General features: G+C 48.6%; 1 protein-coding gene across 3 annotated transcripts in view; it reads right to left on the bottom strand.

Moving 5' to 3' along the window:
* The window catches only part of EXOC6B (exocyst complex component 6B), a 307,872-nt gene that overhangs the window by 234,514 nt on the left and 46,513 nt on the right, over positions 1 to 26,845 (bottom strand). For 2 of the 3 annotated variants that reach the window (XM_065662494.1, XM_065662503.1), the window contains exons 2-6: positions 24,042 to 24,207; positions 18,976 to 19,023; positions 16,299 to 16,389; positions 16,160 to 16,205; positions 12,752 to 12,956 (exon numbers count right to left, since the gene is read on the bottom strand). In XM_065662494.1, the coding sequence (XP_065518566.1) occupies positions 12,752 to 12,956; positions 16,160 to 16,205; positions 16,299 to 16,389; positions 18,976 to 19,023; positions 24,042 to 24,207 (556 nt within the window). Of the gene's footprint in view, positions 1 to 12,751; positions 12,957 to 13,108; positions 13,125 to 16,159; positions 16,206 to 16,298; positions 16,390 to 18,975; positions 19,024 to 24,041; positions 24,208 to 26,845 lie in introns of those variants that run through there. The other variant, XM_065662509.1, reaches the window with a different exon arrangement.

The following is a 26,845-nucleotide window of genomic DNA, read 5'->3' as shown; positions in this document are numbered from 1 at the left end:
CTCTGTTTATTTTTAGTGGGCAAACAAAGGGGAAAGCTGGCACTGGATGTATGTAAATCGGTGTACAAGCGGAAAAGCAGCTGGAAAACAAACCAGTTTTACCTGCACACAACGGCACGTGAGGTTGATGGGAGCCAAATCCCTCTCGGATTACAGGGAAACATTTTAAGCAATGACATCTACGGGCACATCTTTGTCCTAAGTCTTTGCATACAGCAGCAGATGCTGATCTAAACTTATTGATACGAGAACCACCTCTTGGGTGCTACATTTAACAGCTTTTCCTCTTTATTTTCCCAGTATCTTCTCCCCCATACCCCCAAAAATTGCTTCTTAAAACCATTCCCAAAATTTGCCTGAGGCACAGGAAGGTTCCTCACCCTCTACCATTTCTGCTAAAGCACAGGGCTGCACACTCGCAGCTTGAGGAGCCAGAGAAAATTCATGAAGCACACCAAGCTTATCTTACAAAGGTACCAGGCTGCCCCCATCCATCCATCCATCCATCCATCCATCCATCCATCCATCCCCATTTCCAAGTGGGTTTTTCTCTGCTAATTACTGAGTTTTGCAAGCTTGAGACAGCAGGAGCTACCCAGGTTGTGCTGGGCCTACGAAGAGGATGTGTGTGACAGCAGGAGCACATCAAGACCTACATTTTCCTTCCAATTCTGCAACTAAAGCACAGGAGAGCTCGATCCAAGTGAACACCGCATAACGGTGTCATCTCAAAACTAACCTTTTGTGCATCTCAGAGGAAGGTTCTGCAGCAATCACTACTGAGATACAGTTGGTATTTTATCTGTGCATCAGTGATACAACAAACCACATCCTCACTGAAGATCCAGAACCAGAGAGGAACCATGGTAGTGCTGGAGCAAACTCCATCGCCCAATGCTGCTGCATCCCAGGGTCTGACGGTACCTGCCTTCATTTATTCCCTCACTCTTTTACATCTGCTCCTTGGAAACACAAAGTTGAAGGACACAGCTGAAGCAGGGGGAGAAGCAGTATTATTTCCATATGGGTTTGAAAACATAAAGGCTCAATGAAAACACCATATGAGCACAGCGCTCACACAGGACCTATAAGCACCATATAGGAAGAACACCCCAAGAAGGCTTCCCCCCTTTCAGGGCCTGATTCTGCTGAGACAACTACTCGAGCCCTCTACTGTAGCAAGACGTTTCTTTGCCTGTCATTTGGCAGATGCAATGGCAGGACCCTGCCAATTCACCCTGAAGCCCTCCGTTTTAATCAGTATCACATCAAGTTTAACACATGCTTTGAAATGTGCACCAGATTCAAAGCTTCGCCTCAAGGGGGTCCTGCTGAATAACACATACCATCCCGGCCGCTGCTCCTCCAGCAATTATCTTTCAACTCTGGCTGAACCATTGGAACTGTCAACGCCAGCACGCTGCCAACCAGAGGAAAGGTTGTGGGGTCAGAGCTGAAAACAAGACTCCTCAAGGCTGGAGCGCCAGGAGAACGGGATGGGGTGTTTGTTTATACTGCTGTCTGCTTATAAGGAGAACTCCCAGGGCGCTTGTTTTACGGCTTAGAGGAACTACAAACAGCGTTAAGAGGGGTGGAAAAGAGAAAGAAGGTTAAAAATGCAAAGGAGCATCAGCATCCGCCAGGGCCCCCTGGAAGGTGGAGAGGGCTAAAGTTGTTTGCACCTCGTAACCAGCAGCATCCTTCCAGCCCCGGCAGAGCCAGGAGCTCCTTATCTCCAATCCCAGGCATGACCGGCTTCCCCCACTGCCCCCCAAGCCTCCCCGTATCAGTGCTGCTGCCCACCAAGTGACGGATGGCACTGAAACATAGAACATCAAATTGAGAGGGACCTCAAAGATCATCTGGTCCAACCTTTCTAGTCAAGAGCATCACCTAGACTGGATGTCCTAGCACCCTGCACAGCCCAATGTTAACAGGGTCCAACACTGGGGAATCCACCACGTCCCTGGGGAGATTATTCCAATGGTTGCTCTCAACGTGAAACATTTTCGCTCCTGTGTCCAGCTGGAATCTCCTCAGCAGTAACTTGTGCCCATCACCCCTCGTCTCTCCCATGGGACTCCTTGTCCAAAGGGAGTCTCCATCTTCTTTGTAGCCACCCTTTAAATACTGGAACACGGTAACAAGGTCTCTCCTGAGCCTTCTCTTCTCCAGGCTGAACAGTCCCAGCTCTCTCAGCCTTTCCTAACACGCTGCGCAGCCCTTGACCATCTTTGTGACCCTTCTCTGGACACTCTTCAGCTCTTCAAGTCCTTTTCGTATAACAGGGACCAAAGGCACACCTATCTCGCCCAGCTACCACCAGCAAAGTGCTAAGGAGATAGCAATGATCAGGAAATACAAGAACTGTTAGCACAGATTAGGATTTCACCAGAACTGGAACGTAAGGACAGATGGATGCAGTAGTTTCAACTCTCCATGGCAGCCGTATCCAAACATTTCCTATCAGGGTCAATGCAGCTAAAGGGAAAACAGCCCAGCACACGGGGGAGTTCTGACCTCAAGCGCATGCTGTCAGGTCATAGGGAGCTTCTCCTCATGGAACAAGACTTCCATCCTGCAGGGCTATAGCACCCAACCCGTGACAGACTGCAACTCCTCCTGCTGCAGAGGGTTTTCCTCTCTTACCCAAGAGGGATTTTGGTTTCTCACAAAAATAAAGCCCTTGGAAGACTTCAGCAGTGCCAGCATCAGCCTCTCTGGTTGCGGTGATGAACCATGCTCAGATTGCAGCACAGAGACTCCTAAAGTCAAACAAACACATCCGTGTGTCCGAGACATCCTTTCCCTGTGCCCCAGAGGAACCTGCCCAACTCTGAAAGGAGACGGAGAAGAGAAACAAAGCCGAGCTGTCCTGGAGTAACTTAAGTGCACTCTTACCCACAAATGAAAGCTGTTCTAAATTTGCTATATATGCGAATTAGAAGAATATGTCGAGAGGCTTAAATAACCTGAGCCTGTCAGCAGAACTCTGTGTTTAAACTAAAAAGAATTGGAAGTCTTGGGTTGCTGAAGGATTTCACTCGGTGATTCCTGCATACACCCGTTTGCAATTTGTACAGGAGTGTCATGCAAAGGGCACGCAGCACGGCCCAGCTCGGTGCTCCTCTCCCTCCAGCTGAGCCATTGTAGCTCCATCGGAAAATAACACCCAGCCCAACTCACACCAACCCATTTTCATCTCTTTAGCAACCCCGAGCCCACAGCTCCCTGGTGACCCCAAGAGTTTCCTATGAGCCATTCCCTTCCTCATTGCTTGTGAATAGGTCACAGCCCATCGGCTCAGAAGCAGTGGCTGGTATTGCACAGAATGGTTTGTGTTAGAAGGAACCTTAAAGCTCCTCCAGCTCCAACCCCTGCCACGGGCAGGGACCCCTTCCACTGGAGCAGCTTGCTCCAAGCCCCTGTGTCCAACCTGGCCTTGAGCACTGCCAGGGATGGGGCAGCCACAGCTTCTCTGGGCACCCTGTGCCAGTGCCTCAGCACCCTCACAGGGAAGAGCTTCTGCCTTAGATCTATATAACCGTAAAGAAGGTCTAATTGCATTGATGACATGAAAACCTGTTTGATAAGAGCTCATGCTTGCATTCCTCTCTCGTATATACAAACTACTGGGTACTGCTGCTGTGCTTCACTGCTTCATCATCTGTGGAATGATGAAGCAGTGATTGTAATACAGCTAATTGTAATGCACTTGTGAGCATCCTCTTCGAATCATACACCAGTGGTGAAGAGTTGGGGTTCTGCATCACTGAATCATAACAGCTGCTGGTTTTCTAACATAATGTGGAGTTTTCTGACTTGGTGTTTCCTCATACTGTAGTTTCTTATTCTATTTATTGTGACTCCAAATAAGTTTGTTCCAGCCATACCTATCTCATTGTAGCCTTCTTCCACCACATATATTTCTGACTGGCCAATGCACAATACGGGTGAACACTGCATATCACCATCATAGAATGGTTTGTGTTGGAAGGGACCTTAAAGCTCCTCCAGCTCCAACCCCTGCCACGGGCAGGGACCCCTTCCACTGGAGCAGCGTGCTCCAAGCCCCTGTGTCCAACCTGGCCTTGAACAAAGCACCGGTGCCATTTTCACAGCAGCATTAATGATTTGTCACATCCACAAACTGCTTTTTCACACCTTCAGGTGAAGGTACATGAAGACTTTTACGTGACTGTGTTACACCAGGAGTCCCCAGGCTCTCAAAACCTCTTCAGCTTCTCCTTCCATGCGTACACAGCCAGGCGCAGAGTGAGAGCATTCACATAGAGAGCTCAAACCACCCCATGTGCAGCACAAGAATCCGTTACCAAAACCACTCCAGGAATTTTTAAGAAGAAAAACAAGGGAAAAGCAGTTCATTTGGAAGGTTTATTAGCAGCTACATTACAACAAGCCCGAGACATCCTAATGAAAACTGAGGAATTTATCATCCCGGGCAGCAGCATCCTGATGGGAGCAATTCCCAGCGCTTTTTGAGCAAACCTTATTTCCAGCACCTCTCCTGCCACAACCATCCTGTCCAGACCCCCGTCCTCCTCCACATCCTTTCCCACATAGGATACGCCAAAGCCAGCACGCATCCCGGTTTATTAGTCTGAGGTCTATCCACACTGTCTCACCTCCAAAGCTGCCATGTCCGCAGGAGACCCGAGCACTGGGCAGCACCTTCCTCGAAGCAACTTAACAGTCTCCATAATTAAAACCACTACAAGCAACAGCAGTGAAAATGAGAGGTTTAATAGCACCTTTCCCAGCTACAAGAAGTAAAACAGCAATTAGTGATGGCTTAAAAGAAGGAGCAAAGGGTGCTCATGTCTCAGCCCGGCTTTGTAAGATCTTAACGATTATTCAGCCTATCATAATTAGAAGATAAAGGATTTATTTCAAGAAGCATCTCTGCATTTCAAGTGTTTCTAAAGGTCTAAAAGGCAACCACACAAGAAGTCCAGGATGTGATTGCCCTGTAGCTAAACTTCTGCTTTTATGTTGCAGCCATGTCCACAGAACATGCTGGATCTGCTACTGGGGATACCACAGTCCCTGGGGCCATTAGTCATCCATATGCTGAAATAAAAAGGGCCTATGATTTAGCAGTTTCATTTCTGAGGTCATAAAAAGAATTCAGAGGAATACCCAGTTATTAATAAAGTTCCTATGGAGTATAAATTTTCTATGTAGACTTAAAGGCACGGAATTCCTCTTGAATAAACAGAGAAACCTTCCCCAAAAAGCCAGGAAACGTTAGACTAAAGAGCTTTTATGATAATAAGCACATTTGCACTCAAATTATGTGATGTGGGAAGAAGGGGAGTTAAAGCACGAGGAAGTACAAAGACCTCAAACAACGTGCGCTGGGGAACAGAAACATGCTTACATCTGCACATACCCCTACCACCACCTCCCCAGCGTGGCCCAGACGCGCTGCTGGCCTCCAGTCCACCTACAGACATCCTCAGCGATGCCTCCATCTGCTTTGCCCATCAAGTGGCTGCCCCGTGCACCCCGACCCAAGATGCTAAACCCGGACTTGTCCGGCTGCCACAGCCGCTCCATTCCCACACCCGCTGAGAAGCTGAGGGATCGCATTTAACCTCAAGCTCCTGGCTTGACAATTCACTTCAGAAGCCACTTCAACACATGCTTCCAGTTCTCAAGGTCATTCACATCGCTTCCTCCTTCTTCTTTCCCTGGCTTTTATCCCTTCTGCAAGCTGCAGAGCATCCTATAGCCGTAAGAGACCTCACTGGGTACCACTTTGGTTCCTACAGGTAAGTTCCAGCCTGAACATGCGAAGCCGAGGACACGACGGTGATGAATCCATGTACAAAGCCACCACGCTGGCTCTGGCTAAACAGCACTGGGCTATCTCACATCTCATCTTCAAAACTTACCACAATCGCCACTGAGTCAAGAGTGGGTGGATCGAGTTAACAAATGCAGACAATTCCCCAGGATTTGTCCCAAAAATGAATTTAGAATGTAGATATTGGGAAATATTAGATATTAGGGAAAAATTCTTCCCTGTGAGGGTGCTGAGGCGCTGGCACAGGGTGCCCAGAGAAGCTCTGGCTGCCCCATCCCTGCAGTGCTCAAGGCCAGGTTGGACACAGGGGCTTGGAGCAAGCTGCTCCAGTGGAAGGGGTCCCTGCCTGGGGCAGGGGTTGGAGCTGGAGGAGCTTTAAGGTCCCTTCCAACCCAAACCAGGCTGGGATGCTACGAAAAAACTTCCAAATTAAACTGCAAGTGTCAAGTGATTCATCCAGTCACCATCGAGATGATGCTCAACACTCTGTTAAGGAAACAGTTTTCAGGGCCAAGTCTTAATGAAAAAGTAGGGAGTTACTAAAGATTTGTCTGGAGTTTTAAGTCTTTTTACCAGCTTTCTCAAGTCAGCTTTCAAAGAGGTTAAGCAACGGATGCTGAGGGTAAGTGACCAACTGAAGTCACTGCTATTTATCCATCTCCTTCATTTTTAATGGCTGGACTTGATCTTAAAGGTCTTTTCCAACCTTGTTGATTCTATGATTCATAGAAGGGCAGAGGACAGATGCAAACACATTATAAGCTTCTGACAATACACATTTTTATCAAGGCACTTGAAGGCATTTCAGAGCTCCCACAGGTCCAACAGTGACACCTCCCTTCAATAACGAGAGAACATTCATCATGCCTCTGCTGGACCACAGCATCCCTCTTCATTCAGCCTGGTTTCCTGCAAGCTGAGACCATAGCTGGCCATCAGACTTCCAATCTAAACAGCCCCAGAAGACTTATTTCCTTCCATAAGACTTTAATATAACAAGTAGACAAGCAGCAGTATCAAAGATTAAGAAGGTCTTGTTACTGACTTTTACTAGAGAATAAGTTTCTGCTTCACAAACCTGCCCAGGAGGAGAAAACACCATCCCCTTATCCCCAGCTGTTGCGTAAACAGCCACTGCATACCCAGCCACCAGACTGACCTTCCCAAGAGGCTCTCCTGCCTGCATCCGAGACTATAAAATTCCCTTGCTTTTAATAAACAACACGATTTTTACTGTTTGTGCTTGTTAAAGAAACCCTCTGGAATAAGAGACACCACTTAAAGCAGCAGGAAGCTCAGATCCAAGGGTGCTTTGCAAGTCCCGGGGCATGTCGATAAAAGCCGGCCCCCACCGAGCAAGCGGATGCAGGGATCTTCCAAACACTCCATGTGAGCCCAGACTTGGCTCGGGCAGATCCAGCCCACGTGGCAAAGGAGACTGAGTCTTACACAGGGCTCCCTTGACCTCTGTTGAGTCTCGAGGGCTGCTGGAGCACTGACACCCAGCAGAAGGCCATTCCCTGCACGGCACATCCAGGGAAAGGCAGTAAAATCTAATTTGCTCTAAAATATCCATACAAAGCCAAAACAATTTCCATATGCGCTGCAGAAGATGACATAAAGCTGGAAAACGGCAGGCATAGGGATAATTAAGAACACTGCCCAAAGTGCAGTTTAAACTACATCAGCTGGGCCATCAAAAGGCCACTGGGCAGTATCTGGAGGCTGAGAGAACGTCCCTTTGTCCGCTGATGTGCAGGGAACCGCTCGCTCTTGTGGCCTGGGGTGGTGGCCATGTGGCTGCATTTAAAACGAAGCACAGGGAGGGGACAGCGTTTCCCAATAGGGCTGCAATGACCACACGCCACTTCTCTACCTATCACCATCGGTCCCAATCAGCTGCTTGGCACAACATCCTCATGTTTTCCCTGCTCAGTCAGAGCCACCTGCAACAGGAGAGTGTGAGGAGCGGGTGCCGCAGCAGGCTCAGCCTCAGAGGGATTTGGTCCTTCCCCAATGCAGGGCACAGGAACCAGCCTCACCTTGTGCTTTTGGACAGGCATCACCAGTAAAGCTACACTGCACAGCCAAGGTGTGCTTGCCACGATGTGCAACATCTGCTGGTCAAGCTCTCCATTGCCTTCAGCACCCCTCATTCCCTCCCCTTTGTCCACCTTAACTCTGCTACCTCCCTAAGACATCCCATGTTCCTCATGTGCTTCCGGAGCACATATCACCAGCCTGAAGCTGTGGCATTAAGCACCTGCTGTCCTCCCAGGCCAGGAATCACAAACACTCTGACTATCCATTGCCCACATAATCCCATCGCTACCATCATCATTTTAGACACATCCTGAAAGAGGTCAACAGGACAAACACCATGAAGACAGGCAGAGGCACAAAGCCAGCCCTGCTGGGCGGAACACTTGCAAACACCATCCTAGGATCCAAAAAACCAAAGGAAGGGTTTGAAACTGTGGATTGAAGTGAGCAAAGGAGATGGGCTCCATGTGCTGGCAAGGTGAGAGCACCCAGTTTTCAACATGGCCATTGTGCAGAGAAGCAGACAGGGCAGCTTGCATGTGAGCCAGCTTTCGTAAAGATGGAATCGTAACATCCCAGACTGGTTGGTGTTGGAAGAGACCTTAAAGCTCATCCAGTACCAGCCCCTGCTATGGGCAGGGACCCCTTCCACTGGAACAGCTTGCTCCAAGCCCCATCCAACCTGGCCTTGAGCACTGCCAGGGATGGGGTATTTCCATTTAGCCTAAAAAAACCCTACACAATGGCATTTTTATTACAACACCAATGTATTCAAAATGACTTTAAAAAGCAACTAATGGACACTCAGGACTCATCAACACGTAGCTACTTCTCTGTAATCCCAGTAAAAATGCACGTAGAGATTTAGTTACAGTTTTAAGACCAAACCAGTAGCACAGAGAGAACTACACAAAGAAACTTGCATCCTCCAACCATCATCATGAAGCCAGGGAACTCCAGGTCAGAATCACATTGAAATCCAGACATACCTAAAATATTGAAGCACACAGCTGGGTGCTCAACAGCCTTAGTATGGCCTGTATCCATGCCACACACATCCCAGTGGTCCCAGGGAATGTCTGTTAGCAGCCATCATCTCCAGACCAAGTAACTGGGGGAGGAATACAACAAATCTCCCCCTCTACTTCTCATCCACAAGATCTTTTCTTTCTAAGGCCTGATCCTGTGCTACCTAAAACTTCTATACTAGAGAACACAGTGGCAGCGACACGTACCCCCATTCTATTTAAGCATCCTTGCCCAAGCTATTTGCAGGCATGAGAGGCCACGCTAAACAAGGAGAGGCCACATGTGGGATGTGACACTCCATACATGAGTGGTTCTCACTCAGCTCTGACCTGCAGAGACAGAACTAAAGCAAGAGAAGCCCTTCAAACCCTAGATCTCAATTTCAAAGATGCAGTTGTCTGTGGAGCTGCTGCTAACCCATGCCCTGAAGTGCTTCATCTTCTCCAGCTGATGGTCAGAACTGCACTCCTATCAAACTCAGAGGGGCACTTCCCTGCTCATTGCAGGGGAGTCAAAACTAGATGTCCTTTGAAGGTCCCTTCCATCCCAAACCGTTCTACGATCCTATTGTGCGCATCATCGCGCAACATTTTGCCTTGTTCTTTCAGTGTACTCATATAACCAAGCTGATTTTCTGCTGCGGTAGGAAACTACTCTTATACAAACCTCCCATTATACTGCTCAGGAATGGCACAGACACCAATATGTGAGAAGAGTAAACATCCCCATGTAAAAAAGGCAGAGCTGAAACATCAACCCATTCAAACTCGCCCTGGATCACCACTGATTAAACATCAGCTTTGACAGCGCATCCAAGTGATGTTAAAATAACCCCAAAAGCTGGTCTGTCTCCATCTCTGCGAAAGGCACGCCGAGTATTTTGGCCATCCTGACAAATTTGATCCGATAATGGCTTTTGGATGGGTTATTCTTGGACCCCTGTGGAGCAGCATTAACTGTGCTTACCCTGGATGCTTCCGAGACACCACTCTAAGTGACCTCCTCCACATGCCGCACATATTTCAGCCATTAAGCTAGATAATAAAACCACATACCGGATATCAGCGAGTGTTAATAAGATGTAATTCATTCCTGGCAAGGCCAGAAGCGAGCTCTTTAAAAAGAAACACCACCAAAACCAAAACACACACGCAGGTACACAGGGCCAAAGTCCAGAAGGAGTTCAAACGCACAGAGCTACTTTTATCTGCGCAATTAAGACCAATATTTGGAACGCAGCAAATTCCCCCAGAACCATAGGTAATAAAAGTCAGATTCACAAGGAAAGGAGTCAATGGGAGCTCATCATTCCTACTAGGAGGCTGTAAGGTTTCTCTGTGCGTTGTGAGATCTCTCAGGTCCGGCTGACCCTGGGACCATCTCACTTGACTTCATCCCACCGCAGGCTTCCTGTCCCAGAGAGGAGCCGGCGAGCTCCCCGCATCCTTGACTGCTGGCCAGGAACACAACCACAGCTCCGAGCGCTCCGAGACAGATCCTTCTGATTATCACAAAATGAAATTTTCAGCTCTTGTCATCATCGGCCTCAGATTTGTAATGTTACAAAAACACGATTTCCTTTCCCCATTGTATCAGCCCCTCTGCCATTCCCGCTGGTGAAATCAAACAATTTGAGAAGAATTTATATGATGCTAATTTAAACCGAATGTATTTAGCTGCCAATCGCAGTTCCCTGACTCTCCCAGGCCTCCTGCCAGCTCCGCTCTGTTCCAGAGTGACTATCAATCACGGCCAACAGACTGAGGAGAAAAAGACCCAGCCATGCAAGACACGAGACTGGGAATTCTGGCACTGGAAAACCTGCCCCTTGCTTTCGACACGGCGACGTGGAGTGACCCCACGCAATGGGAGGCTCTGAAAGCTTCAGCTCCTCAGTGTAAAGCAGCTCGTGATGCTTTGCGCAGGAATAAACCTAAAACATTGCTCAAATTCCTGCAGCGCTTCCAAATCAGCTTTTGCAACTGGAAGTGACAAGTTGACCTTCCTCCCCAGGTTGTATGGGAACAGTACATCCACACTGCTGGAGAGTTATCAAAGCCATCCAGCGGAGATAACTCTGTCCCCACAAAGGGTGAAGGAAACCCCTTCTAGACCCTGCACCTTGCAGCAGAAAATTCACAGGATCATAGAATTGTAGAACGGGTTGGAAGGGACCTTAAATCCCATCCAACTCCAGCCCCTGCCATGGGCAGGGACCCCTTCCACTGGAGCAGCTTGCTCCAAGCCCCTGTGTCCAACCTGGCCTTGAGCACTGCCAGGGATGGGGCAGCCACAGCTTCTCGGGGCACCCTGTGCCAGCGCCTCAGCACCCTCCCAGGGAAGAGCTTCTGCCTAATGTCTAATCCCAGCCAAGATGTTGGGAGGTTTAATCCCAGCATCATGATGACAAGACTGGAAACTGTAAGAGGAGGACACCACATCTACACCCTCTTATATCTAATTGGTAAATATCCTTAAGCAGGTATAAAGAAATTATTTATTGAGTAATGTACTTGCTGCCATTAATTGGGCAACAAAAGGCAAAGGAAACTCCTGCTCCCTTCCAGCCACGCAGCCACAAGAACCAAGGAAGAATCTTAAGAAGGTTGGGATGCCAATAATGAACAAAACAGAGTGGGTTTTGTGAACAGGTGCTGTTGTAGAAGCTACTGTATTGGGGAAACTCAGCACAATAACACCTGCAGCCATCACAGACACTGCCACCATGGATGTCTGGCTCTACAATAGGATGCTCAGGTCACAACGTGGTTTCTGCACATTCAGAAACACTTGTTTGATCCAACACAACGAACAAAACATTGTATTGGACTCGCAGATGCAGAATGGCATCTCCCCAGAGACCTATTGCACACTGCAAGGTTTGATTTGTCTTAAAATACTGTAAAGAAGCTGAGAAGACAGTAAAGCATGGGATATACTGGAAATTAAATCAATTAATAGCAATCCTCAAGCCAGACCATCTTACAGGAAGGACAGTGTTTAGAAGACAGAAAACTGAACTTGCCTCTACCTCTAACCATAAACTCAAGAGCATAAGCTCATCACCTTGTGAGGAATCACATCAAGAGTCCTTCCCATAACTCAACAAGTCCAATCCATCCATCACTATCAGAGGAGGCAGTTTACTGCTCATGAGAGGTAACATTTCACTCCCAGTGGGTTTGAATTTCAAAGTAGCAATGCTCTGTTTAAGAGCCTCTATGAGCAATCCCCTGGCTGTGACAAAAAAAACTACTGAAATTCAAATCTAGAATATTAAAGAGTGGGAAAAGGCAATTCTGGTTTAATACATGCATGGGTATGTTCAGTTCCATCAGGGTCACTTCTACAGACACCAACTGCTAGGCAAAATGCAAGCCAGCCATAAGGAAAGTTCACCCAGTACTTGAAAACCAGTTCAAGATGCAAAAGCAATTCAGTTGGCATCAGTGCATGAACTCCCGTTGCTTTACCCTGAACCTGGCAAACCAACACTGGTGTCTCCGGGTGCTCCAGCTTCCACCAGATGCAGAAGCACAAATGCCCCTGTCCTGATGAGCTGCACACCCTGATTGTGCATCCCAGGCTCTGGAGTACCAGGATCCAGCAGCAAAATACAGGTGGGAGAAGGCAACAGAAATGGTCCATCACTTTTCAACAGTATATAAATCAGGAGATGAAACCTCTAACAGCAATCACAGAATGAAGAATCATGGCTTCACTTATAACATAATCACTTCAATGTTTAAAACTAAGTTTAGTGCCTTGGGATTGGAAATGAAGAACTGAGTTTAATATGATCTCCCCTCCCCAAAACCCATCCACCACAGGTGCACACACAAGGCCTACCTGTTTCATGGCCGTCTCTCCAATCTTGTCCGAGTGCTTACGGATACTCTCCAGGAAATCCTTGAGGTCTGACATAGAAACTTCCTTGATCTCTTCTCGCAGCTTTGGGATATTATCCACCATGATCTTGCAGAAGCGGTAGTGGCTCACTTGGGGCAGGTAGGTGTGCTCGAGGTGCTCCAGGGTCTTCAGCGCAGGGTAGTGCCTGGGGAGAGCAAGCAAGGCAGATGTGGAAGGAAGAACAGCTATTTCCATCCTGTTTCCCCTCCAAAACAACATTAGCTTCAAGTCATTTGAGATATCCAAGAAACTCAGTTCTCCTTGAAGAACACAGACCTTAATATCAAGGGAACTAACCATAAAAGCACCATCATCTTCTGGGAACAGAGAGGCAGAAGAACAAAAGGGCAGAGCAGCTCCTTATCAGAGCTCTGATGGGCAAACGAGGACCAGCTGGGTAACAAGCAACCAGCATCACCTGAGCCCAGCAGCAGCTTTCACCCACAGCAAAGCCATTTGGGGCTCCATATTACAGAGTGAAGGAAAAGCTGCCAACCACATGCAGTGTGGTCAGGTTATGTGAGGAAAAAGCTCATGGAGGAGCAGATGAGGGAACACGTGGAGGAGCACAGAGGAACAACGGCTCAGAGGGGGGACCCCAGGAAGATCCTGCACCGGTCCCCCCCGAGAGCCATGAGCTCTGCCAGAGGGGAGACTGAGCTGAGCTCTTAGGCAGAAGCTCTTCCCTGTGAGGGTGCTGAGGCGCTGGCACAGGGTGCCCAGAGAAGCTGTGGCTGCCCCATCCCTGGCAGTGCTCAAGGCCAGGTTGGACACAGGGGCTTGGAGCAAGCTGCTCCAGTGGAAGGGGTCCCTGCCCAGGGCAGGGGTTGGAACTGGATGAGCTTTAAGGTCCCTTCCAATTCCAACCATACCCTGATGCCATGATGCCTATTACCAGCCACCCAGAAGAGCCATGTTTGTGCCAGCTCTGTGCCCCAAGGACACTGCACCCATGAAACAGGATGGCTCCTGGGGTTTTTCTCCCCTGGAAGTACCTAGGCTCTGCTTGGGTGGCACAGCTCTACTCGAGCTCCACCCTGTTACACACAGGATGAAGCATTCTCCTTTCTTACTGCTCAGAGACTGTATGGATAGAAGCAGCGAGCCGGGGTAAAAAAGACTGATCCCACTAGAGCCCTGCAGAACCAAGAGTGGTTTTCCTCATCACTTTCCAACAAGCCATATGTGCCTCAGCTGATAGAGAAAAGCTCTTTCTGCCCCTTCCTTAAAGTCTGGACAACAAGAGACAAAGCATCTCTCTCCATCTCTTCTCTCTGCTGGTTGCAGAGTTACTCCTCTGGGTTCAGACTATACTTCCTTCCCCAGTTCCACCTCCAGCTCATGGCCACAGATTTTGCACTGGGCAAAGGCCTGGACTGGTTTTATAAACACCCTGCAGCAAACAGCACATAACTCATCTTGTCTACCTTGGGATGCTGAGTGTCTTCACCCCAAATCCAAACCCTATTCTCCTCTGAGACCGTGTATCCAAACCCCAAGACTCAGGCTCATAACCAGCCCCTTGCTGGCCATCATGAGTTAATATATAAGTGATACCGGGTGCAGCTACAAAAGTACTTAATGATATTGTGCTGTGTTTGCTGAATGAAGCCATCAAATACAGACAACGAAAGAAGAAAAGAAAAGAAGCCAGGGATTCAGATTTTCTTTAAATGTGGCTTTCAGCTTCTATTTGTTTCAAAATGAACCAATCCAAAGAGAGGGGAAGGCAAAAAAAGATGCAATTCTTAGAAGCAGGCCCTGGAAACACTTTCCAGAGCAAGGGAATGGAGCAGCATGTGGATTCCCTTCAGAAGTTCACAGCGCTGTGATCAGCTCCAGCTCCCCACCCCACATCTGTCAACAGATAAGCCTCTCGCTGTTCCTCTCAACAGAGTGGAAACACTTGGACAAAACACACGCTGCCCTAGTCTGTGCTGAGCCATCCTGAGCGAGCTTGGGGAGCAGCTGAACAAGCTCCCTGCGACTCCTCCAGCCAGCCCAAGTTAATGCTCATCTGGACCCAAGGCTGCTGGGTCCAAGGAGCACAGAGATGAGCAGAGCAGGAGGGGGAAGTGTACAAATACGCCCATCCAATTAGTTATCGCCTTGTTGGAAACATCTGGTTTCTTCTGTCTTGTTCCCTTGATGGATGGCAGAAACCATCAGGCATCGGATCCCACCGCTCTCCCCGCGTGCCATTCCCCTGGACCCTGCTGTGTTTCCAGCCCTGCTCCTGACAGCAGCTGCTCTTTGCCTGATTTGCCACCCCCCAGGGCTACAATGAGCCTCCAAAGTCCCACAGTGCTTAAATAAACTGGCCCCAGGGATCCCAGCCGTGCAAATATCCCAAACCATGGTTGCATCCTTCAGCATCACAACAGATGCAGGGTGGGAAACATAGAATCCCAGCCTGGTTTGGGTTGGAAGGGACCTTAAAGCTCCTCCAGCTCCAACCCCTGCCACGGGCAGGGACCCCTTCCACTGGAGCAGCTTGCTCCAAGCCCCTGTGTCCAACCTGGCCTTGAGCACTGCCAGGGATGGGGCAGCCACAGCTTCTCTGGGCACCCTGTGCCAGTGCCTCAGCACCCTCCCAGGGAAGAGCTTCTGCCTAAGAGCTCAGCTCAGTCTCCCCTCGGGCAGGTTCAAGCCATTCCCCTTGGCCTGGCCCTACAGGCCCTTGTCCCAAGCCCCTCTCCAGGTTCCCTGCAGCCCCTTTAGGCACTGGAGCTGCTCTCAGGTCTCCCCTTCAGGAGCCTTCTCCTCTCCAGGCTGCCCCAGCCCAGCTCTCTCAGCCTGTCAAAGACCTACATTTCCTGAGACACGAAGTCCTTGTAGCTCACGCACTCTCCTGAACAGTTACTTCTACCACAAAATACACCGCAGACCTCACCAACTTCTCCCACCCTGTCCCACATTTCCCAGGGGGCTGGCTTCCATTCACTCAGATCATACCAGGTTTTGGATTATGACATTCACAGAACGAAACTCAGTCAATTACACCTAAATGCCACGTCAAACACTGACTGAATGCATCACAACATCCAGCTTCCACAACAAGCTGAACAGCCACCTGCACTTAAAAGCCTAAATTCAAGACGAGAGCCCTGCTGCAATCCCAGTTCTAGGCTGTAACACAGGAGGCTGAGCAGGAGCGTGAAGATTCCACCCAGGAATCAAACAAATTAACTGGAAAAGGCTGATTTTGCAGTCCTGTATTTCAAGAATATAAGACTCTTTACAGGTATCTTTATCCTATAAAAGACATAGGATATCTTCAATCTATCCAGCACCCAACGAGTGCTTTCCAACTCTTCCACCACAGACACCACTCCACACACAATTTACCTTTTAGATTTCATTTGCTCTCGCAGTTTGCTGTACATCTCCAGGACTGGAAAGAGAAGGAAAAACACACACGCGTTGAGCCACGAGCACAGGGATGGGAATTACTGAAGAAAATAAAGAGCAATTTGAGATTCCTCACCAGGAAGACACAGCGTGAGCTTATCAACCGTCGCTGAAATATTCCGCTGCTGTAACCGGCATTGCTTCAGCTCTTCCATTGCTACGATTAACTTGGGAAAGGGAAAAAAGACAAGTTTCACTTGGAGCAGTGAACAGATGGAGTGGAGAGGATATAAACTGCACTGGTCCTGGCCATACACCACAGGCTGACAAAAAACCCCCCTGTGATAACCAGGAGCTCAGTGAGGCTGCAGAGCGCAGCTGGAATAGGAGCAGAGGCAGCTTTGGGTTGGCTCAACAAGTACCAGCCGCATTCCCTTCATTTCAAGTAAGCAAGAAGCAAAACCAAAGGCAACAAAATACCAGCCTTGTAGCACGTCCTCGGGATTCCAAAAATTACTTCCCCTTCCCATTTTAGTCGTCGCTTCCCTACTCCCTCTCCAAGCTTCTCTTTTCTAGCTCTTCCCAAAGACAGGATGTGGCGACACGTTCCCAAGGGGCTTTTGACCATCCCAAACTAACAAGGCTTTTTTAAATGCTCAGTCTCCAACAGAAAAACCTGTGCATGTGGGCACGGACAAACAAGGAACAGCCACTGCACACAACAGAAAACACTCTACTTTCTTGTTTCCAAAGGGATATGTCATGGATTTCTCTTCCAGAGCATCCATTTATCTCCCCAGTACCAGGCTGAGATTGAAAGTCCTTTTCAAATCCCAGGCTCTTCTACTCTTGGAGGCGAATCCTCCATTCAAGGAGGCAAGTTTCTTTGATTCAGGATTGAAGCTGCATCACCTCCTCCCCAAAGGGCATTCTTGTCTTTAATCTTCATTAGAATAATTGCTCCGACACAGACCAGCACAGGGATTTAGTGTGCGCCAGCAGCCCAGAAAGCAACCGTACCCTGGGCTGCATCCAAAGGAGCGTGACCAGCAGGGTGAAGGAGGTGATCCTGCCCCTCTGCTCTGCTCTTGTGAGACCTCACCTGGAGCATTGTGTGCAGTTCTGGTGTCCTCAACATAAAAAGGACATGGAACTGCTGGAACAAGTCCAGAGGAGGCCACGAGGATGATCAGGGGCTGGAGCACCTCCCGTATGAAGACAGGCTGAGGAAGTTGGGGCTGTTCAGCCTGGAGAAGAGAAGCTGCGTGGAGACCTCAGAGCAGCCTTCCAGTACCTGAAGGGGGCCTATAGGGATGCTGGGGAGGGACTCTTCATCAGGGACTGTAGTGACAGGACAAGGGGTAACGGGTTCAAACTGAAACAGGGGAAGTTTAGATTGGATCTAAGGAGGAAATTCTTTCCTGTTAGGGTGGTGAGGCACTGGAATGGGTTGCCCAGGGAGGCTGTGAGTGCTCCATCCCTGGCGGTGTTCAAGGCCAGGCTGGACAGAGCCTTGTGTGGGATGGTTTAGTGTGAGGTGTCCCTGCCCATGGCAGGGGGTTGGAACTGGATGATCTTGAGGTCCTTTCCAACCCAAACTATTCTATGATTCTATGATTTTGTTTGTTTTTCAAATCAAGGCAGCTGCCTGCAGGTACCAGGAGTAAAACCAAGTCAGGGTGTCTGGGAAAGCAGCTAAGAAATAAAACAGAAAAGCTGCAAGAACAAGAATTTTGTATAGTAAATGATGCAATTATCAGGAGGAATGCAAAAGAGAGGAGAGGGACCCTCCCTGGGAGTCCTCACACATCTCTATCTTAGGCACTTGGAAAACTTGAAGCATCACTGCCTTCAGTACACTTAGCTCTAAAGTGCCCCCAGTCTGTTAATGTTCTCTTATGACGAAGGGGCAGAAGAATGAATGTAGATAAAGGCACATGGCATCCACAAGATGCTCAATCATTTCCTTTCCCCATGCCTCGATGCCTCTATTCATGCAGTTAAAAGCCACCCTGACTTCAATTGCTGCTGTACTGCTTTGGGAAGCAGGAGCCAGGCTCTCCAGCTCATATGCATAGAAACAGACTGGTTTAGGTAGGAAGGGACCTTCTTATGGAGATCTTATCTCAGTCTCCCCTCGGGCAGGTTCAAGCCATTCCCCTTGGCCTGGCCCTACAGGCCCTTGTCCCAAGCCCCTCTCCAGCTTTCCTGCAGCCCCTTTAGGCACTGGAGCTGCTCTCAGCTCTCCCCTTCAGGAGCCTTCTCTTGTCCAGGCTGCCCCAGCCCAGCTCTCTCAGCCTGGCTCCAGAGCAGAGCTGCTCCAGCCCTCGCAGCATCCCCATGGCCTCCTCTGGACTAGCTCCAACAGCTCCACGTCCCTCTGGTGTTGTTGCCTCAAAGCTGGATGCAGGACTGCGGGATGGGAAGAATCCCCTCGACCTGCTGGCCACACTTCCTTGGATGCAGTATTGCTATGAGCAATCCCAATGACATGCCCCAGGGCTGCAGAATCAAGCCCACAATACAGGATTATTGTTGCTTTACATTCCCCCCCGGCTTCCCAGGCTGTGCCTTCCACTAGCTTGCAATCCAGAAGCAGTAAAACAGAAAATCACTTCCCAACACTCCGACACAACTCATCTTTCAGGCAGCAAAGCAAACTACAGTAAAGAAAATCAATGCATGTTTTAATACTAACTGATAACGTAGGTGGCATTGGTGCTGAGCACTTATTGACACTGTAATTTCCCACTCACAAGCACAGCCAAATAATGGAAAAGCAAAAACCAGACAGAATGCATGACTGAACTTACGTCTTTTCCTTCGTTCTGCAGCTTCCTGTTGGTGTCTGTCACTTGATTCTGTGGGAGTACCAGGGAAAAAAGACAGAGCACATCTACATGAAAATCAGGACAATGATCTTCACAAATAAACTGTACATAAACAGCATCACTTTTCACACAGTCTTCTTTTGCATGGCATAGAAGCGTTCTTTAGCCAACTTAACAGCCATGGCCATTCTGGCACACAAGGATGCCAGCAGCCACACAGCAAATACCATGGATTTTCTTCCCTGCTACTAGAGAAAGCTAAAAGGCAACAGAGGGTCATGGTCTTGTTGCACATGAGCCTCAAAATGCTGTGGTCTTAATGGATCCAATCCTGTAGCAGATGCTCATGTGGGTTCTCATAGAATCCCAGCCTGGTTTGGAAGGGACCTTAAAGCTCACCCAGTTCCACCCCCCTGCCATGGGCAGGGACCCCTTCCACCAGAGCAGCTTGCTCCAAGCCCCATCCAACCTGGCCTTGAACACTGCCAGGGATGGGACATCACCTTAAAAGCTATTTTACCTGAGTGGTAACAGAGTTATATTTCCCCCTCCTCAACACCAAATAAGTGAACAACTGGGTTTTAACTCCCTGTTATCACAGCAAGAAAAGAATTCTTCAATGTGGGCTTCATCTATAAAGTTCATATATTTTCTTTTAGATCTTCAGATGCATTTCCCCCTGGATCCCTCCTCCTGGCTGGTACAAAAAGGTTATTTTTATACAGCTGGTATAAAAAAATGGATGTATATTCTTTATTAAACCATCTCCCTGTATTATCCTATTAAGCTGGGGCCCACAGTTCAGTAACTTTCCAGTTTGCAAACCTGGAGGTTCCATGGACTAGCAAGATCACAACAGTTCACCCTTTTGTGGCTCCAGACATCAGTTTGACTCAATGGAGACACACACGAGAATAAAGGTCATTTTAGACACATCAGAATACAAAATAAGCAGCTTACACATCATTTAGACAACAAATAGAAAGATGAGTTTGGGTTTTCTCCTGAATACTCATTCATGTTCAGACAGGAGGTTTGTGAATAGAGACAGCATCTTCTACAGCCCAGCTGGGACAGCCATAGAAGGTTACAAAACTTCCAAGTAAACACGCCCGGATTAAGGTCCTCAGCAAGAGCAGCCAATTGTGAAGGTAAATCATGAAATCATAGAACAGTTTGGGTTGGAAAGGACCTTAAAATCATCCAGTTCCAACCCCCCTGCCATGGGCAGGGACACCTCACACTAAGCCATCCCACCCAAGGCTCTGTCCAGCCTAGCCTTGAACACTGCCAGGGATGGAGCACTCACAACCTCCCTGAGCAACCCATTCCAGTGCCTCACCACCCTTACAGGAAAGAATTTCCTCCTTAGATCCAATCTAAACTCCCCCTGTTTCAGTTTTAACCCCCAATACAATGTGGATGGTATGTGGAGCAGAGCAACAGTTGAGCAAAGCAGGACAAGCTTCAGGGTGGACTGAGATGAAAACAGCTCTCTCTTTCCTTTCGGAGCACACCACAAAGCAAGCAGCTGAGATAGAAGGGGAACCTGGTATTTATATATAAGACTTCACAGGTTTGAGAGGTGAGCCCATGTGAACCTCATGAAGTTCAACAGGGCCAAATGCAAGGTCCTGCATGTGCTTTGGGGCAACCCCAAGCACAAACACAGGGTGAAGGAGATGGGATGGAGCAGCCCTGAGGAGAAGGTCTTGCAGGTGTTGGCTGAGGAGAAGCTCCCCATGACCCAGCTTCAGCGAGCGCTTGAGCCCAGAGAAGCTGTGGCTGCCCCATCCCTGGCAGTGCTCAAGGCCAGGTTGGACACAGGGGCTTGGAGCAAGCTGCTCCAGTGGAAGGGGTCCCTGCCCGGGGCAGAGGCTGGAGCTGGGGGAGCTTTAAGGTCCCTTCCAATACAGATCAGTCGGGGCTTAAACTGACTGGGGATCCAACTTGTTCCCTAATGACTATTGAAAGAAACTGGGCAACACTGACTTTCCACACTGATCCAAACTGCAACATCAGGTCTGACACTGAAATGTTTGTGTAGCTCCAACAAGCAGAGCCATCCAGCCTCACAGCCTTCCTTTGGTTTTAACACTGGCCATGCTACTTTTTAAGCTTACCATGCTGCAAAGAAGAGGAGTCATCCCATGATCTCCCCTCTCCCAGTTTCTCAGCAGCATCTGCATCACATTGCTCCCTCTTCAGCAGTAGCTTCAGCTTTCCTGGCTGATTGCCCTGTGCAAAACCTGCTCATTTCCTTTACGATGCATTGAGCTTTTACAAGCAGGAGCCCAGCATCTCTTCCAAAGATTATTTTATTTGCTTCTATCCTGAAAATCCCACCAGGAAAAAGGAATCCGTGTAGGCTAATTTAAAACTGCTCCTAAAATAATGCCAGGGCTGTAGTAGTCTTCTATTAAAATTACATATCAATCCCAGTTAAAGCAAGGAGTAAGGATATATTCTGCCCTTGCACACTAGGAGTTTTCAGGGGGCAGGGAGCTGTGTTTTGTTTTGGTCTAAGGTCTACATGTATCTATTGTAGTAAAACAGACGATTATTTATATAGACTCTCTGTAGACACATTGAAGCTTTTCAGACAAGGAGGGTTTATAATCTAAGACAGACGCACAGCAAGGGGGGACAGACAACAGGTGAGTACATGTGAGGAACGAGACACTGGGATCACACAGGGGCTTAAAGGATGCTCAAGTCGTTAGTTCATTCATCTGCGTATAGAACGCGTGGTATGGAGCAGGGCTTGGGATGGGTGAGGGGTTAAACTTCACTCTGCTACCATTTAGTGTCGGAGTGATAAGAGAGAGAAGCAAAGGGAGCTAGAGAGGAATCCTGGAAATGGACCTGAAGGACACCACCATGACCCTGGTGCTCACCCCATCCCTCTGTCCAAAACCCATCTACTGCTGATTCTGCTAAGTGTGGGATGTTAGCCTCACTGGCTATACTATTCTGAGGATGAAGAGCACAGCAGCTCCTTCCTAAATCCTTTATACATGTGATGGAGCACATCTAAAGTAACCCAACAAGAATTTAGGTTGTAGATTCCCTTAGTCACGTACTTTGAATTTAATGACAGCTCCTACTCTTACCGCAGTGTAGATGTCATTAAGGTTATTAACAACATAATAAGGTTATAAATGTTCCTAGGATGTTGTTGAGGTATTGGACTGTAAATGTTCAATACCTTAAGAGGCCTATAAAAAACCTGGGGAGGGACTTACTACAGGGGTGTGTAGGTGTAGAACAAGGGGGAATGAGTTTAATCTGAGAGAGGGTAGATTTAGATTAGTTATAAGGAAGAAATGGAACAGGGTGCCCAGAGAAGCTGTGGCTGCCCCATCCCTGGCAGTGCTCAAGGCCAGGTTGGACACAGGGGCTTGGAGCAAGCTGCTCCAGTGGAAGGGGTCCCTGCCTGTGGCAGGGGGTTGGAATTGTGTGAGCTTTAAGATCTCTTCCAACACAAACCAGTCTGGGATTCTAAGATGTATCATCCAAATCACGGAGATGCCTCTTTGAAAGTGTACCTGGCATATTTTCAATTCATTTCTTTTTCATCCACGGGCAGGTTATTAATCAGTGACCCAGCATCTCTTGAAAACAACACCCTGCTGTGTAGTGCAGAAATTCATTGCAAGGAGCTCCTCTGCTGATCAAGAGCATAAAGTTCCCAGTTCAACGTTACCCCTTCACAGGGCACCAAAGCAGGACAGAAGGTTTAGCAACACAGTCCTGGGTAGATTTTAATCACAGAATCAGAGTCACAGAACACCAGGTTGGAATGACCTCAGGGATCATCTGCTCCAACCTTTCCAGGCAAAGCATGACCTGTACTGGATGTCCCAGCACCCTGTGCAGCCCAGTCTTAACAGTGGCCAGTGTTGGGGAGTCACCACTTCCCTGGGCAGATTGTTCCAATGGTTGCTCTCAGTGTGAAACGCTTTACTCTTGTGTCCAGTGGGAATCTCCCCAGCAGTAACTCGTGCCCATCACCCCTTGTCTTTGCCATGGGACTCCTTGTCAAAACAGAGTCCCCATTGTCTTTGTAGCCACCCTTTAAACACTGGAACATGGTGACCAGGTCTCCCCTGAGCCTTCTTTCCTCAAGGTTTTAGCTCACTTGGAGCCACCTGAAATCCATCATTCCTGCACGGAGGGCAGCTGTGTTACCCATGAGTGGCAGAAGACAACGCACCCAGCTCATATCTACCATGTGCACTCTTAAAACAATGAACACTGATATTTCTACAGCCTGATATTACAGGCAATGCCCCAAGGCTAAAAGCACAGGACTGAAGATACACAGTGGAGATGCAACAGGGAGGGCATTTATTTTACTGCTGGTCACCCGTATGTTCAAAGACCAGCGCTACTGCGAGAAAGACCCAGATCAAACAGAGAATGAATAGCTGGAACAAAACACACTCTCACCACTGCACCCAGGGATGATTCCCTGAGGAAACCCTTACAAAGAAGGCTCAGGATTTGGGAAATATGTTTCTGTGTATATTTTCCCCATGTGCTGTTTTATAGATCGCATAGCAATGGAAATCAAGAGAGATCCTGAGGGTACAGAGATGGACTTCACAGTGCGCCACCAACAAAGTAGCTGTTTGGAGAATGGGAAACAGCAACAAGCCTCTGCAAACAAACAATGTGGAATTCTTGGCTAGGAACAATAGCTCAAAAATAAATAAATAAAGGCTTTTTGATGGTATTTTCAATGGCCTCATCCTACAATCGACCGCTGGATGAATCCTTGCCATGGAAAATGCCGCTGTCATAACAAGGGTGCTTCTGGTGTCAGGATATCCCCCCAGGAAGGTGTTTCTGTGAGCATGTGGTTGGTTGTGGGATGGAGAGCTGTGTGTGTAAAGCCAAAAGCCTGCTTGGAAATGCCTGAGACAGCTTTAAGTGAGTACATAAACGTATGAAAAGCAGCAGTCGGCACACTGAGGTTGGAGTTTCTCTGCCTGAAAACAAGCCCTCTGCTCCCCCAGGACCACATCTGGATGGCTTTCTCTTACCTTCAGTTTCTGAGCTTCTCCTCTAACCTTCAGCAGCTCTGTGATGGAGTCCACAAAGCCCTGGTAATGGAAGTTGCACATTTTCTCAATCTCACGATCATGGTTCCTGATCCGTGCCTCCAGTTTCTCCATAAAGCGACCGTGTTCTTCTCCATCATAGACGGACCTAAAGAGAAGATGACAGTGACGGGTCAATATTGCAATATTTGTTAGTCATTGCTTACACGGTGAGCTTCAGAAAACCTCCTGTGATAAAGGGGTAGTTCTGCTGTTTATTCACATACACAGGGCACCAAACTCAAGGTTGAGCATCTTCCTGTTCCAGCCCTTCTTTCTTTTTCCACCTGCCAAACACCAGCTTCATGTTCCCTCAGAGACCACAACATGGCCAACCCAGCACCAAATGATTCTAAACAAACCCTTTGAGCTCTGTCTTTGAGCTCAGCCACCTCTGGTCACTATTTGCTACCATACGCTACAATGCTGAGTGCTCCTCCTGGATGTTCCTTAGCCTTCAAGAGTAAAAGCTATAATGGAACAGTATCACGTCTACAGCTGCCAAAACCCATTCCCCTTCCCACTCCCAGTGTTGAGAGCACTGTTAGCCCTTTGGCTGCAAGACCAACACAGCCACAGCAAACAAACTGTCTGTTGAACTAGAAGCAGCAAAAGGGTTCTTGGGGTCGCTGCCTGCTGAAAACAGAGCCCAAAGCACATAAAGGCAGAATAAAGGTCAACCCTGTTCTTAAGGGAGCCGTGCAAGGCAGCAATTCCTGCAGCTGAAATAGCACCCAGCTGCTGGAGAAGAGAAGGCTCCTGATGGGGAGACCTCAGAGCAGCTCCAGGGGCTGCAGGAAACCTGGAGAGGGGCATGGGACAAGGGCCTGTAGGGACAGGCCAAGGGGAATGGCTTGAACCTGCCCGAGGGGAGACTGAGCTGAGCTCTTAGGCAGAAGCTCTTCCCTGTGAGGGTGCTGAGGCGCTGGCACAGGGTGCCCAGAGAAGCTGTGGCTGCCCCATCCCTGGCAGTGGCCAACCCAAACCACTAAGATTCTATGACACACTAAATCTTTCTGCCTGCAGAAAGTGATGTGATCCTTTGGAGCGATCTGTGCTCACAAGTCACTTCAGAGGATCCCACCTCTGCAACTCACAGTGGTCTCTTAGTAATAAAAATACCCTGACAGGACCAAAAGCTGGGGAAAAAACACTTAAATATCACCCTTTAATACCTGCCCTCGCAATTTCAGTTACACAGTTTCAGTAAGCCCTTTCAACAGCAAAACAAAAATGCCCAAACTTTATAAACCTGCTTAAAACCCAATGTAAAATAACAGTCACCAAGATTAGAAGCCTGCAAAGTTGACCTTATTCCCTTCTTTATTCCGAGACAGAAGTTTGTTGGTGCTAAATGTGAAAGGGAGAGATAACCTCCTGAAACCACATGGATACTAGTAGTTGCTCCATACAGCTTAGCAGAGTTTTGCTGGTGGAAGAGGGAAGCTGGAGGCAGAGTGCCATCTAGTGCTCTTAGCGTTTACAGAAGCATCTACCACAGAACCATAGAATCATAGAATAGTTTGGGTTGGAAAGGACCTCAAGATCATCCAGTTCCAACCCCCCTGCCATGGGCAGGGACACCTCACACTAAACCATCCCACACAAGGCTTCATCCAACCTGGCCTTGAACACTGCCAGGGATGGAGCACTCACAACCTCCCTGGGCAACCCATTCCAGTGCCTCACCACCCTCACAGGAAAGAATTTCCTCCTTAGATCCAATCTAAACTTCCCCTGTTTCAGTTTGAACCCGTTACCCCTTGTCCTGTCACTACAGTCCCTGATGAAGAGTCCCTCCCCAGCATCCCTATAGGCCCCCTTCAGGTACTGGAAGGCTGCTATGAGGTCTCCACGCAGCTTCTCTTCTCCAGGCTGAACAGCCCCAACTTCCTCAGCCTGTCTTCATACGGGAGGTGCTCCAGTCCCTGATCATCCTCGTGGCCTCCTCTGCACTTGTTCCAACAGTTCCATGTCCTTTTCATGTTGAGGACACCAGAACTGCACACAATGCTCCAGGTGAGGTCTCACAAGAGCAGAGCAGAGGGGCAGGATCACCTCCTTCGCCCTGCTGGTCACACTCCAAGGGTGAAAATAAAACACAGAATTAGGCACAACTCTGGGCGAAGTTTCCTCTGGAGGTGGCCAAAGTGAGACATAAAGGTCTGACGATTGAAAACCTTCTATTGCGTTTTTATTTAGCCGAACCGGAGTGTAAAAGAAAAAGCTGGCGACAGGAAGCGACGAAACCCCAGCATCTCAAGGGTCAGCTCTAAGCTTGGATTTGAACAAACTCTGTACCATAGTATCCCAGCCTGGTTTGGGTTGCAAGCGACCTTAAAGCTCCTCCAGCTGCCAGCTCAGCACTGCCAGGGATGGGGCAGCCACAGCCTCTCTGGGCTCCCTGTGCCAGTGCCTCAGCATCCTCTTCTTCCCCTCTGAGCCCCCCTGTTCATCCACACCCCTCCCTCCACAGCACAACCAGCATCCTCCACCGCACAACCTGCATCCTCCACTTCTGTCCTCCATATAAAACACATGCAAGTGGGCAATAGCCCAGCCCATCCTAAACCAAACTGCATTACACTCCAAAGCTGAAGGATGGCAACTCCAAAGTAAGGGGATGTCAAGTTCTTACTCTGCACTGAACACCATCATAAATGGATTACAGTAACTGTGCAGGGACTCAGTTCGATTGCAAGAACAAATCTCACCCCTGCAATCACACATCAGGACACCCAAGTCCC

Source organism: Lathamus discolor, chromosome 1 (assembly GCF_037157495.1).
Source record: "Lathamus discolor isolate bLatDis1 chromosome 1, bLatDis1.hap1, whole genome shotgun sequence".
Classification (NCBI taxonomy): domain Eukaryota; kingdom Metazoa; phylum Chordata; class Aves; order Psittaciformes; family Psittacidae; genus Lathamus; species Lathamus discolor.
Note: the sequence above shows the minus strand (reverse complement) of the source record. Positions and strands in the feature narration are given on the sequence as shown.